Source organism: Lepisosteus platostomus, chromosome 9 (genome assembly GCF_059453375.1).
Source record: "Lepisosteus platostomus isolate fLepPlt1 chromosome 9, fLepPlt1.hap1, whole genome shotgun sequence".
NCBI lineage: Eukaryota > Metazoa > Chordata > Actinopteri > Semionotiformes > Lepisosteidae > Lepisosteus > Lepisosteus platostomus.
Window position 1 is genome coordinate 23,843,268 of NC_142619.1, and position 18,039 is coordinate 23,861,306.

General features: G+C 35.7%; 1 protein-coding gene across 1 annotated transcript in view; it reads right to left on the bottom strand.

Moving 5' to 3' along the window:
- Positions 1 to 4,952: 4,952 nt before the first annotated feature.
- Positions 4,953 to 18,039, bottom strand: part of mettl25 (methyltransferase like 25) — a 64,685-nt gene continuing 51,598 nt past the window's right edge. Inside the window, exon 12 of the mRNA XM_088647221.1 lies at positions 4,953 to 5,366. Coding sequence (XP_088503347.1) covers positions 5,265 to 5,366 — 102 coding nt within the window. The 3' untranslated portion in view covers positions 4,953 to 5,264. The remainder of the gene's footprint in view (positions 5,367 to 18,039) is intronic.

Below are 18,039 nucleotides of genomic sequence, written 5' to 3' on the forward strand. Positions count from 1 at the left end.
GTGGGTAGCCAGTTGAGAGCTGCAGGGTAATTAATGGAATTATCAAATTCATTATAAAAACTAATTTATACTAACGAATAAAGGAAGTTTCGATCCTAATCTCATACTTCAGGTCACTTGCAGTGAAGTCTTACTGGACTTCCCGTAGCTTGTTTCTTTCATATGAACATTCTGGATTTCACCCTGTCTCAAGCAGATGTATCCCGCATTCAGCATTCCCAAGACCTTACCTTTACTGCACTCATCCAGGACTGATATCCTTCTCACCTCTTCAGCCTCAATACTTCACTCAAAGACAGGAGCTCTGGTCCCCACATACCTACTGTCTTTATTTTTCAGGTCTCCTGATGTCATCAAACCTGCAAAATCTCCCAGCCTGTGGCAATTTTTCCTCCCTTCACTCTCTTCCTACTTTGTCATTCGATCCACATTTTTCTGTCAAACAGATGCTCTTTGTTTCTTGTTTCTTTTTCTTTGTGGTCAAATGTCCAACCTTCCACCTTTACAGCCCCAGTCTATAAATGTTGTTTTGTCTCTTTGCCTACCCCATCATCATTTCTCTGTGCACCACAGGAGTCCCACTTCACCCCCTGAGTGTGACCTCATGGACGCAGTTTGCACTGGACCCGGGATTCCTCTTGCATGTCCACTCTGTCCCTAGCACATGGGCCTATACAGCTACAGCAATGAGTTCCCTATACTGTACCTTTCACCCTGCCTTTGCTGAGGTCCAACTGTTAATCAGTACTGGCCTCCTTCCCTTCCCATATCTTTAACCAAATTTCTTGCTAAAAATTCTACCCTTTGGGGATTTCAGTTAAAAAAATTGTTCCAATCTAGTTAAATTCTGCAAGCGTCAGTGCTCTTCTGCATTCCACATTAATCTTCTCCGATGAAATTGAAAATCCAAGAAAATAACATCCTGCTCACCTGCACACATCAGCAAGTGGTTCCTATTCCACCTGTTCGCCAACACATGTTCTGGCACCCACAGGATAGTGCCTAATCATGCATGCATCGCACATCCAAACTTGCTTGCCAATACAAGTGCAAACCTACTTCTTACTCATTCTGTCATTTCTTATATGCTAAAATTATTATTATATAATTGTATTTCATCTAAAAAAATCAGCTTAAGTCCAGTGATTCAGCAGCTGAACTGACTGGCTCTTAGTTCAGCATTTTGAATTCTGCATCTGTGTTTATTGTGGATTCTTTGCCAAGGCTGCCAAAATTCCCTCAGCCAGGTGAGCTATGCCAAATATACTCTGGATATCTAGTCACTCTCGTCTTTATTATGATCTAACTGGACTACTGAACTGGAATTATAACAAAGTTATAATAATAATTCAGGAAGAAGGTTGGATCCTAATCTAGCGCTTCCACTTGCTTGCGTTTAGATATCTGGGCAGCCTCATCGCTCTTCGAAGCTGCCAAAATTCCCTCAGCCAGGGCGAGCTATGCCAGATGTACAATACAGTACTCTACATATCTCATCACAATTAGTATCTAACCAAACTACTGAAATGTGAATAATCATTTCACAAATAGTTCTGCGCTTTGATTTTTTCTTTCTTTCAATTCTGATATTTTATTTGTGTCTTGTATTTTTCTTACATATGCAATAACATTGTCCCATGCAAAATAACATTGACTTTAACAACAGTAAAATATTGCCACACACCTCTTTTTGAAAAAACAAATCTCAAAAGGAGCAAGTGTACTGTCTTCTGCATTCATAAAGTAGAACACTGTGTCAGTGAGCATTCCCGGATTAGACATGTGTAGTTTTCGCCATTTCTGTGACATGTAAAAATGACATGGCTTTCCAAAAGTATGTTATTCTTCATGTAAAACTGCAGAAACATGTACTGTACATGTTTTTTTGTCTACTCTAAGCATTGAACGGAATACATTTACGATGACTTGAAAGTAAGACTTATACAGTACCTACTGTTACTGTTACCATTATTGTTGTTTCCTCAAATGGACCCCAAGGTCATTGTCCTCCTGGAATGGATGTATCCTTTAATATCTTGAATTATCTTGGAAGCTACAGTATATACAGTACAGGCCTAGATAGTGTGTTGAACTCAAAGGGACCCCTTGGATATCAAGTCTGAAACTCGATTTTTATATGACAGTACACATATTAGAAAGAAATAAGTTGTAGCACACCTAGGATATACATTTCATATTTCAGGTCTTTTCTAATAAGTATGTCTACTACCTTGGATAATAATTTGAAAGTGATTGAACAAATATAAAGAATTCTGCACTGACTTTTATAAAGCCAGGACCTGGAATGGTTTTCTTTGCCTTCCACAAAATGAAAAAAAATAAGAAATAATAAGTCCTTTATTGCCCTATTGTGAAATATGCTGAATATTCTGGTCAGCATTATGTGATTATCTCTTCATTATCAAATATTTTTACTGTTTTGAAAACAAACTTTTGTATTTAGAGGATATTGGACATTGCATTTGAGATACTTTGACAAATGATTAAAAACTGTGTTGTTTATGGTAATGAAAAATGTATGAAAAATACTTGGCTTTCCAGACATTCATGAACAGCAAAGTGAGTGCCACTAGACGGTAATTGTTCAAACAAGTTACCTTGGTCTTCTTAAGTAGTGGCACAAAAAGTTCAAGTAGGCTTCAGTATGTGTACAGTAGGCTGCAAAGGAAGAAATAAAGGTTTATTCCATGCTGAAAAAAAAGAGACACAACATTTTGGCTGTGGAGCCTTTTTTAGTTGTGAGGGAGTGAGGAAAACCGGCAGTTGATAAAGCAAAGGAGAACAAAAGATGGATGTTGAGACGAGGCAGGAGGAGCAGTGAAGCTGTATCAACATCAAATGGTCTAAAGTCAACAGAGGTGAAGAGAAGTGTGAAATCAAAGCCTGCAAATGAATAGAGAGGATTAGAAGGAAACAAGCCTGTTGCATACTGAGACAATGGGGTGCCCCGGGGTGTCAGGTTTGTGGATTTTTGAAAAGAAATACAATTGAGATATCTGAGGATGTTCAACGATGAGACTGCCTCCTATGGGAGTTCCCTATTGCTGATGAGAAGAGAGATGGTGAATACCACTCCCTTTTGGTAGTTAGTGGGAGGATCCCATGGAAGTAGGCAATAGGTGGAGGTGATGGTAAATGGTCTGGAGGCTTCATTGATATACTGTATAGGTCTTTTGGCCAGACCACAACAGCGCTGCCTTTGTCCACTGCTTTGATGACAATATTGTCATTATTGCGTAGAGATTAGAGCAACTGAATTTCTCTATGGGTGAGATTAGACCTGTGTTTCCTGGATATGGAAAGGGTCTTGGGAGCTGATGAAATAATCTACTGATGGAAAACGGACAGAGGGGGGAGTCCAACAGCTCTGTTTATGATTACATTTGTTAATGTTATCGATAACCAGGTTGGTATCAGCTGCCGGTGAAGAGGTGTCATCAGCAAAATGTGCTCGGAGCCGGATCCTGTGCTAAAAGTCGTTAAAGTCAACATGCGCTCGGAGGATGTCCACCATCTTGGACACTGGTATAAAACTGAAGCTTTTGCTGAAAAGAGATGTTTTTTTCTGTAAAAGATGCTTGAGGTTTTTTTTATCCTTATCTGCACAATTATCTGCACAATTAGACAGCAACCATATCAACCAGCAATTCACAACTGACAACCCATTGAAGCTAAGCAGATGTGAGAGCCTGGTCAGTACCTGGACAGGAGACCTTCTGGGATAAACTAAGGTTCCTGCTGAAAGAGGTATTAGAGGGGCAGTAAGGGGCGTTCAACCTGTGGTTTGTGTGGGTCCTAATGCCCCAGGATACTGATGGGGACACTACACTGTAAAAAGGTGCCATCCTTTAGATGAGATGTAAAACCAAGGCCATGACTCTCTGTGGTCATTAAAACTCTCTTATCTCCCCCTAACACAGTTTTACTGTATTCTTTGGAGGTGATACTTGTCTATTTTTGTTTTATTGATTTGTTGACCCACAACAAATTTCTCCCAGGGGATAATACAGGTGAAATTTAAATTGAACGGCACTGTTGGACATCAGGAGTCATAACATCAGACATACTGTAGACACCACTGACCAGAAAAAACATAGCATAGATTGAGAATTGTCTTTATTCTCTCTCAACAATTATCCCTGTCCTTCAGTCTTTGGAACTTTCCTCTCTATTGTGTCTTTGATAGTACTCCTTTTCCTGTGTAAAAGGAGATCCTCCATCGTCACATGGATGAAAAATCTCCACAGAAGTTACTGTAGGTGCTCTCTAAAGTTAAGAAAAGTTTTCTGAATACCACATACAGTACTTGTCAACACCCTCATAGTGTGTTTCATTATATACACCAATTATATGTGGCTTACAGGATTTCAATCATTTTATATTCTTTTCTGATGTTTTACATTACATTTATCTGAATTGCTGTGTGATAATTGATCTATACCTTTAAACTCTTGAAATGAAACTCTTAAAAATCAAACAATAAAACAATAAAACAGGAATATATGTTGCAAAGTTTGTCTTTAGGTTTAATACTGATAGATATATTTACAAGCATCTTCATTTCTAAAAATTGGAATAGGTAATTTGTCTATAGATATAGTAAATCAATATATGAAAATACACTACAGAATACTATCTAGTTAATAATCTAATAATCTAGTTATGATACATCCATCCATTTTCCTATAGTTTAATTCTTATGATCCATTTTGTATTAATATATAAAAATAACAGTACTGTATGTAAAAATGATAAATGGACTTCCAACATTCTAAATAGTATTATAAAAAACACCAGAACATAGTAAATATTCAATATGTTTGTTAAATGGTAAAAATGAATAAATTAAGTCTATTTGGGGTTTAGTTTTAAACCCAATAACAATTCAAATTTTTGGAATGTCATCTTTAAATAACCGACTTATAGACATAGAAAATGTATAAAAAGCTTAGTTTTCCTTAGTTTGGGTTTGAAGAATGTTATAAGGTGAAAATTGTTGTTTTGTTTAACGATTTAACCATGATGATTCAGAAGTAAATAATGAAAGATTGAATGAGAAGATAAAAATTACGATCTATATCATACATGATCGGGTCATTAAACTTCCTTCATTATCTGTCTTTGGATTGGTAATCGAAATTGGAATATTGCAATAATAATGTTTTTTCAGTAAATATAAATGGCTGAAGATGAGCAGAGTGGCAGCATGGTGGCACAGTTGTGAGCGTTGCTGACTTGCAATGTCAGGGCCCTGGTTTCAATTCTTGCGATGCTGCCTGTCCAGAGTTTTTTTGTTCTTCCCCGTGTTCACATGGATTTCCTCTGGGTGCTCCAGTTTCCTCCCCCTGTCCAAAGACATACAGATAGGGTAACAGGCTTCTGGGAAAATTGGCCCCAGTTTGAGTGTTTGTACAGTATGTGCCCTGCAATGGGCTGGCATCCCATCCAGAGTTCACAAAACCTTGCACCAGTTGCTTACCAGGACAGGTACCGCCTCCCCCACAAGCCTTTATTGCAAAATGTGGTTAGAAAATGGATTGATGGAATAGGGGCACAAAACATCATTCTTAAATGTATGAGAAATTAAGCCATCACACCCAAAGAAGGCTCCACAGCTGAAAACATCGTGTTTCTTTTCTTCCCATTTCAGCATGGAATAAACCTTTACTTGTTCCATTGAATATATACTTCAAGAACGTTTATTATGAAGTGCAACAAGGAAAAACATAGGTTGTCAATTTCAGTGGAATCCTGAGGCTTTCTTTTTGCTTAATATGTTATTTTATGTAAAATAAACAGACTCTCAGCATGTGACACTCTGATAACACCACAGTATTTCATTTAACTAAATCAGGCCAAGAGGTAAGTATCTTGTCATCCATAAAGTGCAAATGATTTGCATTTCCTGCCTCAGTGCTAACACCTGCACAATTATCCAACATTCAAAAACAAGGTCAAGGTTAACTCCAAACAAGGTAGTGAGATCAGATTTGTCTAGCTAAAAGGTAAAAACAACAAGAAAAACACCTACATTTGCTAACTACTGTAGCTTGGGAGACCTCAGATATGGTTGAAATACACAAAACCATAATTACATTTTAACTTAATAAAATAATCAGATAAGATTATTTTTATTCTCTAAAATCAGCCTTCAATTTTGCATAATTACGTTTCTTATTGGTAGTGTATGCCACCTCTCTTTCCTGTTCATCTGGAATGCATGCCTTGTTGAATAAGTAAAGATTATTCTTTATTATCGGTTAATAGTCACATATTTTTGTCTCACTCTATTGTTATTTTTTAACAATATTACTTTAAATGCCTGCAAAAAGAAAACTAGTGTACACATTGGATTTTAGTATCTCCTTTTAGTCTATGAGGATTATGGCCTGTGTAAACAATGTTAAAGTCACAACGTGTATGCTGATTTAATATACAAAGTGAACCTTTTATTTGACAGATCGTTAAAATCTGGGGATTCTTTGAGCACTGCTTTAAAAAAATACCTGTTTATTTTCCTTTGTTTTTTAACTCAGACATTTTGCAGGAAATTTGTGGTTTACGTAAATTTCTGATTTACTTTTATCTCTGAAACCAGAAAAGAAAAGTTAGTAGGATTTAATATTGCTGGAGTAGAAGCATACTTCCCACGAATGACAAAATCAGTTATTATAGTCCATGTTCTGTCCTTTTGAACTAAGGCATAAACCCACTCAAAATAATTTACATAATCAAGCTATGTACTGTAACAGCATTTTTTGTGTGGTTGAATCAGTATCCTTCCTCTGTGATCACTAAAAGTCTGTCAAACATTTGGAATGTCTGTATCCACATCCCTCATCAACTGTTGGAGTCAAGAGCATGCCCCAGACTCTGTGGTTTTTGACTGTTTCCTTTCAGAATTTTCTTTGAAAGTTCATTCACCACCTTTGTTATGTTCTCTTGTGGAAATATTGCTTTGTTACAGCTAAGCTCTCCTTTCTGTGGCACATATCCTCAGCTAAACTTAAAGCCATCTGGCCCAATTGGCATTGTTTACACTCAAAAGTGCCTGAAAGCAAATGGCTTTGATATTCCAATTTCTACTGGCTTGTCCTCAAAAATGGGTCAACAGACTGCCTGGCATTAAGATTGCAAACAACAGACATAGCTTTGTTAGTGATATTCACCTCCTGTGCTGCTCTCACTTCATCTTATATGGCTAAGACTAAAAAGAAGACATCCCAATGCAACACTGTTCCCATAAGACACTTTGAAAATAAAGCTTATTAGGAAAGTGTATGATAAGCAGTATTAGTAGTAATAACAAACATTATTCTTTGAGTCTGACTTTAGAGAAATTCATGGCACCTGGTACTCTCTTTGTCATCTTACAGTGTTCTAGATATTTGGTGATTTTTAACTTGGAATATTTGTTTGAGCATGTTACAACAGCTATAAAAACCTTATGAAACTTAAAATCCACACATTAAAAAGACACAATCTCCACCAGAAAACAAAACGTGTAAAAACGTACAGTATATTAAGTCACTTTAACATATATTTACTGAGTATATAAGCATTAGGAGTCAGTCAACCACTTAGGAACCATCCTAAAGAATAGAGATATTACTTGACCAACCATAAAGCAATCACAGGCTGTACTTTTTTAGTTTACAAAAAATATATATTGTGAGTGCAATTATAATTATGGATGTGAAAGACCCTGATGCTTCTTGTAATTCAGCAATTATGTGAAATAAAAAAAAACTGTCATAGAAATTCTAGAAAATGTGCAAAACACTCAAATTACTGAATGTTTTTTTCTTACCTGTATGGATAGTTTTCATTTGCTACACGTGATATTGTTTCAAATTAGTGAGAGAAAAAGAACAGATACATACAAATGGTAAAATGTATCAATGTTTTTTAGAAGCTTGGTGTCACCTTCAAAACATAAATTTAGCTTATTTGTAAGCATAAGTATAATAATTCGATCTATCTGGAAAGCAGATGGAAAATTTTCATATTCCAATCAGGTAAAGATACAAAACACTAATGAAAGAAATGATAAGATGAAACATAAGGTTACTCAGTTGCAAAATTGTTTAATGAAACGCTGTCCAGAATGTACAATGAAATGTGAAACCTGACATGTTTTTAATATGAACCCCATACTGTATGTCTATTTTACTGCTTTTGATAAAGGACCAATAAAGAAATTTATCTTATTTTAAATGCACACAGAATGCATTGGACTCATCCAATGAATAGATCTATATGAATGTATGAGACTTTTTTGAGGTTAGAAATACCAGGTATTAATTTGTCCTCTAACAGACTGAGACTGTATTTAAAAGGTCCAACTGACATCAGGCTAAATTAAATCTATGCCTTGTATTTCATAATATTCATTACATATAAGAAAAACAAATCTGATTTTCTACTCTTAAATTTCAATACATATTGAGATTTGAATTCATGTTTCAGTGATGACTATTATTAGACTCTTATTTTTTGTGTAACTGTGATGAACTGTGAAAAACAGGATTACTGCTTGAAAAAAATGAAGAGAATACACTTGTTGGAAAGTGCCTTGCACCCTAAGGACTTTGTTTCTTAACCTGAATGTGAACAGAACATATGGAGAATGAACACTAAACCAGTTTGTCTCTTTAGTCTTAGTTTGAACCAAATCAGTTAGAAGATACTTTTAAACAGATAAAAGGGACCTTGACAGGACTTTCTCTGATACTGAAAGAAAATAAAAGCCTGATCACGACTCCAGGATGACCTGTGTTAATTAGAATAGTTTGAGTTCAGGCCTTTAATAGGAGAAAGCACTCAATTTTCTTATATTTTCTTATATTGAAGAATCCAGATGCAGACTTTCGGTTCTATTAGCTCATAGTTAAGGTTAAACAATAAAGAAATGGAGAGACATTTTAGCACATTTAAGAGACTCTCATTCTCACAACACAGGAATTTACATTATTGTGCTTCCAGTCTCCAGTTTGTCATATTCTTTTAGTCATGCAAAATATGACTAAATCACCAGAATCTTTTCATAGGTGATTTCCTCAGCATTTCCTGTTTTATGTCAATAGTTTTTTTTTTGGTACCTGAGGTAGAGGACACTACTTATTAAAAACACTTGGATGTCTATGATCCTGTTTACATATTGCTTACATCTTCCAGACAATGTGTGGGAGCAGTACAAAAGGCAAACAGAACGTTAGGCAACATAGTGAAAAGAATGAGAAGTTTGGTCAACATGTTACAAAAAATTATATTGTTGTTATGGAAACATTCCAGAGAAGAACAACCAGAAGCATACCAGGACTTCAAGGAATATCCACTGACAGGCTGAAAGAACTGAACTTTATTAGTCTTGAAAAAAGAAGACTACAAGGATACATAATATAAGTATTTAAAATTCTCAAAAGCATTAAAAAGTCAAATCCAGAGTACTTCTTCAAAATGAATAGTGAAACAAGGACCCGAGAACACAAGTGGAACCTACAGAGAAGTGCATTTAAAAAAGGAGATAGGAGGCACTTCTCTACCCAAAATGATGTGGGAGTATATTACAAGCTACCACACCATGAGGCTAAAGCTGATACTTTGGCTTCATTCAAGAAACAGCTGAAAGAGATACTTGGATCTCATTATTATCCTTTCTTATATTCTTATGAACTACATCTTAAGCACATTATTGACTTTTTTCTCTGCTAAATACCTGAGTGAAATATTCATTTAATGCATCATTTATTTCCATTTGAGTGCTTAGATATTTTTCATTATTATGCTAGAGACATTTTCTTACGTTACAGTGCTTTTGTAATACAGATTGGTTTTATTATATATTTTTGCTTCCATTACAGAATTAATTTCTATTCCTCTCTTGGCCTTTCAAATATCCCCTTTTACTGGTGTTAGCAAACTGTTATATTCATTTTCATTTACTTGATCCTGTTTTTTTTTAAAAAGAAGTTGTTACTCATTTTGTATTTTTTTCTTTGGTTGTCTTAATAGTACAGGTTAGAGTTATGCATTTCTTGTAATACTATAATGGGTATATTACATTATTCAGTAAATAAGTAGACATGAATGCATTAATTTATCCTAATTTTCTTAAAATGTTATCTTGGATTTCACTTTTAAGGATATTTTCTTTGATATGTATAGAATGTTAAATGAATATTTGAATGTGTCAAAAATAAATTTAAATAACTACTTTGGAAAATGTGAAATTAGAAAGCCCTTAAAGAAACTCTGGGTATGTAATAGTGAAGATCTCAACTATAGTACCTGCAGTACATTGAAATTGTTTGTTGCTATAATAAAGTATTGCCTTAAATGTAAAGCAGATCTGATTAATAGTATGGTCGACAGTTGAGTAGTGCATCTGAACTAGGGATTTAGCTATTAATGTTGGCAGTGAGGAATTATGGAGAGCTGTGAAGTTGATGATAAGATGCTTTTTCCAAAAAAATCTTCATATGACAATACTGAATCAGTTATTACAGTGTTATTACAACGGGGTGTCAGAGATTAAACCAGTCATGAATAGCTGCTTAACGTCTTTGAGTAGAAGAGTGTCCAAAGGGATGGGGTTGGATAATGCTGATTGCAGGTTGCTACATGTACTGTAGTTGAAAAGGATGGGAGGATGACGAGTCCCAGGAAAAAATGAGAAAGGCCATCTGAAAGAAAACAAATGCAAAAGGGGTTGGGGTGCAAGGATTGGTCAGATTCCAGGGTAGGAATATTTATGGGTGTGGAAAGGAAATGTAGTAGTCAGTTTAGGACCTTGTGCAGACTGTATGATCTGGAAGTGACTGGAAAAGGGCTGCGGGGAAAACACAGTTAGGAAAGGATGGCAAACAGGGGGTGGTGCCAACAGTGATCAGGTGCAAGGGGGGAGCGCAGGAAAACAAGTACAGGGAACAGTCCAATGGAGGAAATCTGGGGCGCAGTCCAAAATCGCAAACCAGGGAATCCATCCAAGACAGAACAATTAAAAACAGGAACAGGGACATGGAACAAGGAAATTAAACTCCGAGCACCAGACTCAGCTTGGTCAGGACGCCGATTGGAAGCCTATGCATTTAAGCTATAGGGTGACTTGATGCTAGGTGGGCCTCTGGGTGTCCGTCTTCCAATGCAGAGCCCCTAGCTTCCAGAGCACCGGGTTTAAATAAAGGTGAATCCAGGGACAGGTGTACGTGTTAATGAAACTAAAACACGAAAGGGTCGGAGCGCCCTCTAGAGGAGGGATGACAGGTGGGGATGGGCAGTTAGAAGTGAAAGATGGTCACTGGGGACATACAGTACACATGTAGAGAAACATTTGCAGTTAGAGCATTATTCACACATCATTTTTTATAGAGTAAATCTAAAATGATTTGTTTATATGACAATAAATTGATCATTGAGTTCATTTGACTGATTGATGTAATCTTCGATGGCATTCACATGTAAAAAATGCTCCATTCATCTTTCTATGTAACACAAAGCACTTTTTTATCATGTTTGAATACTGACAATGAATACATGATGGCCAGTGATTATTTTCAGATGGAAGACATCAAATAGTATTCAAGAGTTTTTGTGAAAAGCTGATGCCAGAAACTATGACTTTCTTAATAGCTTTTCCAAGATACTGTATAGCATCCTGTTTTCTGGGATTTGGCAGTACATAATGAAGATAATGTGTCCCTCTGTATTTTAAACCCAGTTCTTTGTTTCTAAAACACATTCACAAGGCAAAAAATGTTGTGTTTAAAGCCCTATTTTCACATTTGCCGATATACTGTATGTTTACAATCAGTTTTTTAAGGCAATTGACTTAAAACCTCAAAATTACAAATCCAACTCCTCCATTAAAATGTGAAACATCAAATTAAACATAAAAAAATCCATAGGAAATCTGTACAACTAAATGGGTTAAAAGTTATTTTTTGAAAACTTAGTAAGATTAGCCACTTTCAGCTAAATCCTCAATTAAGTATCTTAGAATACTTAATATTTTCTATAAAGTAATCACATTTATGTGGCTTGTGATTTTTAAAAAGTGTGTGTTTAAAGAATTAAAGTTTATTATAAACAGATCGCAACTGAAAGTCATTTTTCAGTTCCATCACATTTTTCAGTTTTTCACAGTAAAGCGCTCTAGCCAGTTATTAAAAATATATTTTCAAAGCCTAATTCCTATTCTCTGTTGGTTTAGTTTAGTGCTTAAGGGGTTAGAGGAGCTCTTTGATATGCAGTGACCTTACAGAACCCTTTTCAACTAGCTATACCTGTAGTGTCTGGGTAAGGAATTTTTGTGAGACGCGGCCGTGCTGGGACTCTGAGAATATGTTTAATGCGTGAAAGCTCCTACTGTACGTGCCAGTAACATTTTACACAAACTACCATGTAATGATATTAATGAGTCAAACAAGCTGAAGACATGCAATAACAGTTGACTTTACCACAAAACCCAAGAGTGTTGACAGATGAGACACAACACAACACATCCTAAATTTAAATTTGTTTTATATCTCATAATTCATTTGATTTGAATAGTCATAGTGGGATCCATAATTGTATTTAGCTATGTTTTTACATTTTAGACTTGGTTTTCAACAGATTCTTCTTTAATGAATCCTATATTATTTCAAGTATTTTGGAGAGATTTCTAGATTTAAAGATCATATCCATGACATTTGTTTATGCCTGTCTACTTAATTTTAAAGCAACATATGCCTTATTAAGATTTCTTGTTGGTAACAGTTGAAGTTTTGTTTTCTCTTTATCAGTGTCATTAACATTCATTCCCCTTGCAGAATATTAATGTAACTGTAACAGAATGTGAGGTAGTGAGAGGTGGTCTTGTGAAAAGGCCAACATCTTGATTCCAATCTCAGGTCAAGTAGTGTGAAAACTTGAATTCTGAGGCACAGCTGGTCTGAATGAGTAATTAGTACTCAGAGGGAAGTGATTTTCCATGTGAAGGCAAGTGGCTGTCACGATAGGCTCTGTGTGGAATTAGCCACGCCTCTGGTCTCATTAAGAAGCTTATAAGAGAAGTTAGGAAGAAAGGCATTTTTGTTTTTGTCAAGGCTCCAATCTTGAAGAAAGGAGTGTGAATGGGAGTTCTTAATGGCAATGAATCAGGCTGGTTTACAGGCCTCTGAGACTCTGCATGCTACAGAAGCTCGAGACATAGCTTTGGCTGTACATAAAGGTGTCACAAGTGCTAGAAAGGGGGGCTGAGTAACTTTGGCAGGTTCAGTAGGGCTGAAGTGTACTGTTGAGTAATGAGAATCACCAGTTAAAATAGACCTGAGTGGAAGTGTTCACACCTAGAGGTGTGGGGCTTGGCCAGGTAGCAGTGTGGCTTCACCTGTGATCGTGTGATATGATTTAGAAGACAGACTGGCTGCTGCCTATGTTTGGTCACAGACCCTTCTCTTAAACCAGTTTAGTTGGGGAGAGTATTAATGAAGTCTCTGGTGCTTAAAGTGATTAATTTTAGTGAAGACTGCTTTTGGGTGATGTGTAATTAGTCTAATGGAACATTACAGTAGCTGGTTGTGTTAGTGAATAGTGTTTAGTTTATTGAATAGGGACAGTGCATACAGTAGCTCTTAAGGTGCACCAGAGTTAGCTAACAAGTTAACTTACATCTGTAGTCCCTGGGCAGGACACAAGCAACAAGATAAAACATTGCCATATAAAAACATATGGTATAATACTCAAAAATAGGTACTACAAATGGTAGAGTGCACAAAAATAATGGTATGTTTCTATCATTGTTAGAGCAGAGTGATATAAAACATGTCAAAGGAGGAGGACTACAGCACGCTTATGATTTTAAAACCTATTGAGCAGTGAAGAGTAAGAATTGCCAGGACAGAATTTAAAGAAAAGAAGCAGTAACTCTTGGGTAGAATCAAGTGAAAAGGAGCCCCTGAGTGGGGAGCAATGTGAAAGGGAGCTAATATCCTAGTGGGCATCCGAAAGACCAAGGCAAACCATTTAAAATGTGGAAAACCAAGATGACACACTGTCATTATTAGAATTAAGGTGTGTGTGTGTGTGTGTGTGTGTGTGTGTGTCAGCAGAGTTCATGCATATGTGTTTTTTAATGTATCTGACACACTTTCAGTCTCTCAGGGGGGTTACCCTGATTGGTTACATACCATGGGTACAGCTTGCAGTAGTGAAATGCAACCAACCATTATAATAAACAAATGTGACTAACTAGGGATTTTTCCTGCAATCCTCAGGGGTAGGGAGGCTAAAATGGAGCCTGGCTAAGCGGACACAACTGCTTCTGTCCCCAAACTGTATCTCCCTCTCTACTAATCCTGTCCTTTCACTCATTTAAACATACAGTATATAAAATACAGCTGCTTCTGGCTCCTAGCATTAGATAAACGTAGTCACGTGATTTAAAAAATCTTATCTTTTTTTCCTGTTTTGTGATAAAACTTTTTTTTTTAAAGCTGTTTCTAATATGTCTATTACCCAACAAACTATGTGTGTGCTGGAGAAGCCAAATTATAAAGATGAACGGGTTTAATAATCGGTTGCTAGGCTGTAATCCAGACTAACAGCGAGAGTGCGTAAATAAAAATAACTATTCAAATGAAATTTGTTTTTTGGGTCATAACTCAGCAGTTGCATGTAGATAGAAGGCCAAAATGCTGTCATTATTTGGCTTCTAAAATGGAAACTTTTTACAAGGTAACAAAGTGTGTGAAAAGTTAAAATTTTTAAGGCTACGAAGGCTTAATTTTCCCTTGTTTCCCTCTACAGTTTTTCCATTCACGTCTGCTTGCCAGTTGCATGTTTCAAATGAGGATTTAGGACAATATCATGTTTCCCATCAAAGCAATCTATTTTAGTCCCATGAATATATTCAAGACCATCCTTTTACTGTGTTCTTTTCCGATGAGATGCAAAGTCAGGAAACTGTAGTGTTTGTTTATTGCCTTGAGTACCCACGAGGACACATTGCAATTGTGTGTGTAAAAACCGCTGGGACAAAACAACAGGAAATGACAAAGGAAGGAGCGCTTTGGCTATTTTCTTAGATGTGTTTGTTTTACACGAATTTCAAAACATCTTGAAGTGCTTAATTTCATCAAGCCTGATTTATTTGTGTTGCTTCTGCTCTTAGAAGTGGCATCTTGGCTCAGTTGTTAATACTCCACCCATACATCATAGCCCCAGTATGTGGAAGGCTAAAACCCCAAGATGTTGTAGTCAAATTAATTATCTTTTTTTTTCTTGTTAATTGCATGGTAGGAAGCTTCCCAGTCCCAGTTAAATGTCGCCCTCTGCTGACCCATTGCTCTGAAAACAAAAAAGTGATGGTACAGGAAGTATTTACTATATATTGCCATTAAAGAATATTCAATATTGATTCATATTAGCCCATACTAAAACACATATGAAACATGATATAAGTTTTTAAAGTCATACAATAGACTTCATCAAAGGTCTTTTTTACTGAATTAAAACACTTTCAGGCTTTTCTTTCAGGAAAGTAACTACAGTATATTTCCAGGAAGTCTGGATTTTTTTTTGTTTCCTTCATAAATCATTATGATTGACGAGATAAAATAAACAAGATGCAAGTACAAATTAAAAATAACTTCAAACTGTTGCTTTTGTTACTTACTGTAGACGTACTGTATGTTCAAATAGCATTGTGAAACAGATTTAATTGTACATTTTTACAGCAGAGGTTTGGGTCAGAATGACAATCTGGAAAATATCTGATGTAACACCAATTAATAAAATGGGGGGCTTTGTAGGAAGATATAAACAACTCAGTCTTACGGAAAGGTTTGCAAATTATAGCTGCAAGATGAATTAAAGAAAGTTGCAAGGTGAATTAGAAAAAAATATGTAGATCAATTGTCATTTCAGAAGCACAAAGTGCAGAATTTAAATTCAGGGAAGTTGTGCTTAATACACTAAATTCATTACTAGGACTTTGCTTAGAATATAGTGTTAATTTCTTAACACACTGTGGTCACTATACCATGTAACATTCTTTCAGACTTAGAAAGTGTTCAAAGCATAACAAGAAGAATGATTCTTGAACTCAGGGCATATACAAACAGTTTAACAGATCTAAGTATCTTAAGTCTTGAACACCCAATATTGTGATATTTAATTACATACTGTAAATGGGACATAGTTGGAAACTAAAAATCATTTTTTATAGGGTGGAGAATAGGAAATATTAAGAAATTCACTTAAGAAATGGCTGGATAAAAATGTATTAGCTGTTAGACTACCAAATGAGTAAAAAAGGGTGAATGGTCTCCTCGTTTGCAAAGTTTTCTATGTTCTTAAATACATTTTCATTTAGAAAAAATGTATTTTTTTGGAATGCATCCATGATTCCACAGGATTCGACAATGTGCACTGCTGTACAGTATGTATGTCTTCTTTTGAAATGTCTGGGTAATAAAGCTTTCTCTAAGTTGACTTTTAAGTTAAGGTGCTGTTAAAAGAATTTACAAAAAATGTGAACTACCTTACCGATAAGTTACAGAGACAAAGATAAATACCAGTCTAAACTATTCATCCAACGAGAGATAAAAGACAACACAGAACCCAGGTGAGGAGACATGACATGTTGCTCTACTATACATTTCCCAGTTTAGCCATTTTACATAGTGGCTTTCATGAGGCTATGTGACAGAGTCACAGAGACAGAAAAAATACATTACAGTAAAATTGCAGCAGGAGTCCAATAATTGCTTTCAAAACTGTCACAGTACAGCACTGGTGCTTTGAGTCTTATTTTAAGCACACCCACGGACCCAGAGTCTCTTATTGACCTAGACAGCACATTCCATAGTCTTAGAATTAGCAACAGAATGCTCTGTTGCAAAATGTACTGTATGTAAAGTAGATTTGGGAAAAGACAGCAGAGCAACTACTGAAAGGATTCTATTAAAGGAAGTGGGATTTCATTAACTTCTTACTGATATTGTAGGACAGATACAGCCCAGCCCATTCAGAAGTAAATATTTAATTACTTTATTTTAAAAAAATTATACTTGACTATCTTTGGGAATATACACTTATATTACATCCTAAAAAGTGGTCGGTATCTACAGTATGTATAAAACCAATGGACAGTACAATGGCGAAATACTGTAATCTAAGGAAATGCAAAAAAATAAACTCTTTTTATTGTTGGAATAATCATTGCCAGAACATATCTCTATGCATCTAGACTCATGTACTGATTGTCTGTGGGGGCCAAGCCTGATTCAAATACTAAACACAAATTTATCTTATCTCACTCATTCAAATAAAAGCCATATGTTTAATTCAGACCTCTTCCATCCATGCAGACACATGAAATGTAACTTATGTAATGAAATAACCCACAGTAACTGTCAGTAGCCATGAATAACAATCGCCAAATTAACAATAAATGTAAAAACTGAAATGTAAGTAAAAATTAAAGAATAGTGAATGTGACCCCTTTATGTCAATGTTTCAATTCTGTAAATAGTTCTTCTTGTGTATTGATGCATAATCTCCAGGTGACAATCTTCAGTCTGATTATTAACTAACAGAGACTGATCAAAATGTCTTGAATGTTGTTACCCAACTTATTCATTCCACTCACTTTATAAAAGTACAAAACAAAAGTGTACAAAGTGCAAAACATTTAATTATTATGTATAATATAATGTATATACAGTATATTGAAAATCAATTGTAGCTTTCAAATAATCACCTATGAAATTCTGCAGGATTCCATGTGACAGGAAAATGAAATTAAAAGTATCCACTTTATTATACATTTCAAACCATTTATTTAATGCAGAAGTTCATTTATCTTACATCTTGTAAAGGAAAACACAGGTGCAGGTTCTGGCTGCAAGTCAAAACATACTATTCACAGGTTTTCTGCAGGTTACAGACACTGGGATCATGCCCCTATTCCTTCAGAACATCTGCTGGCATAGACATGAAATCAAAATGTTCCCCATTTCAAATGATTGCACT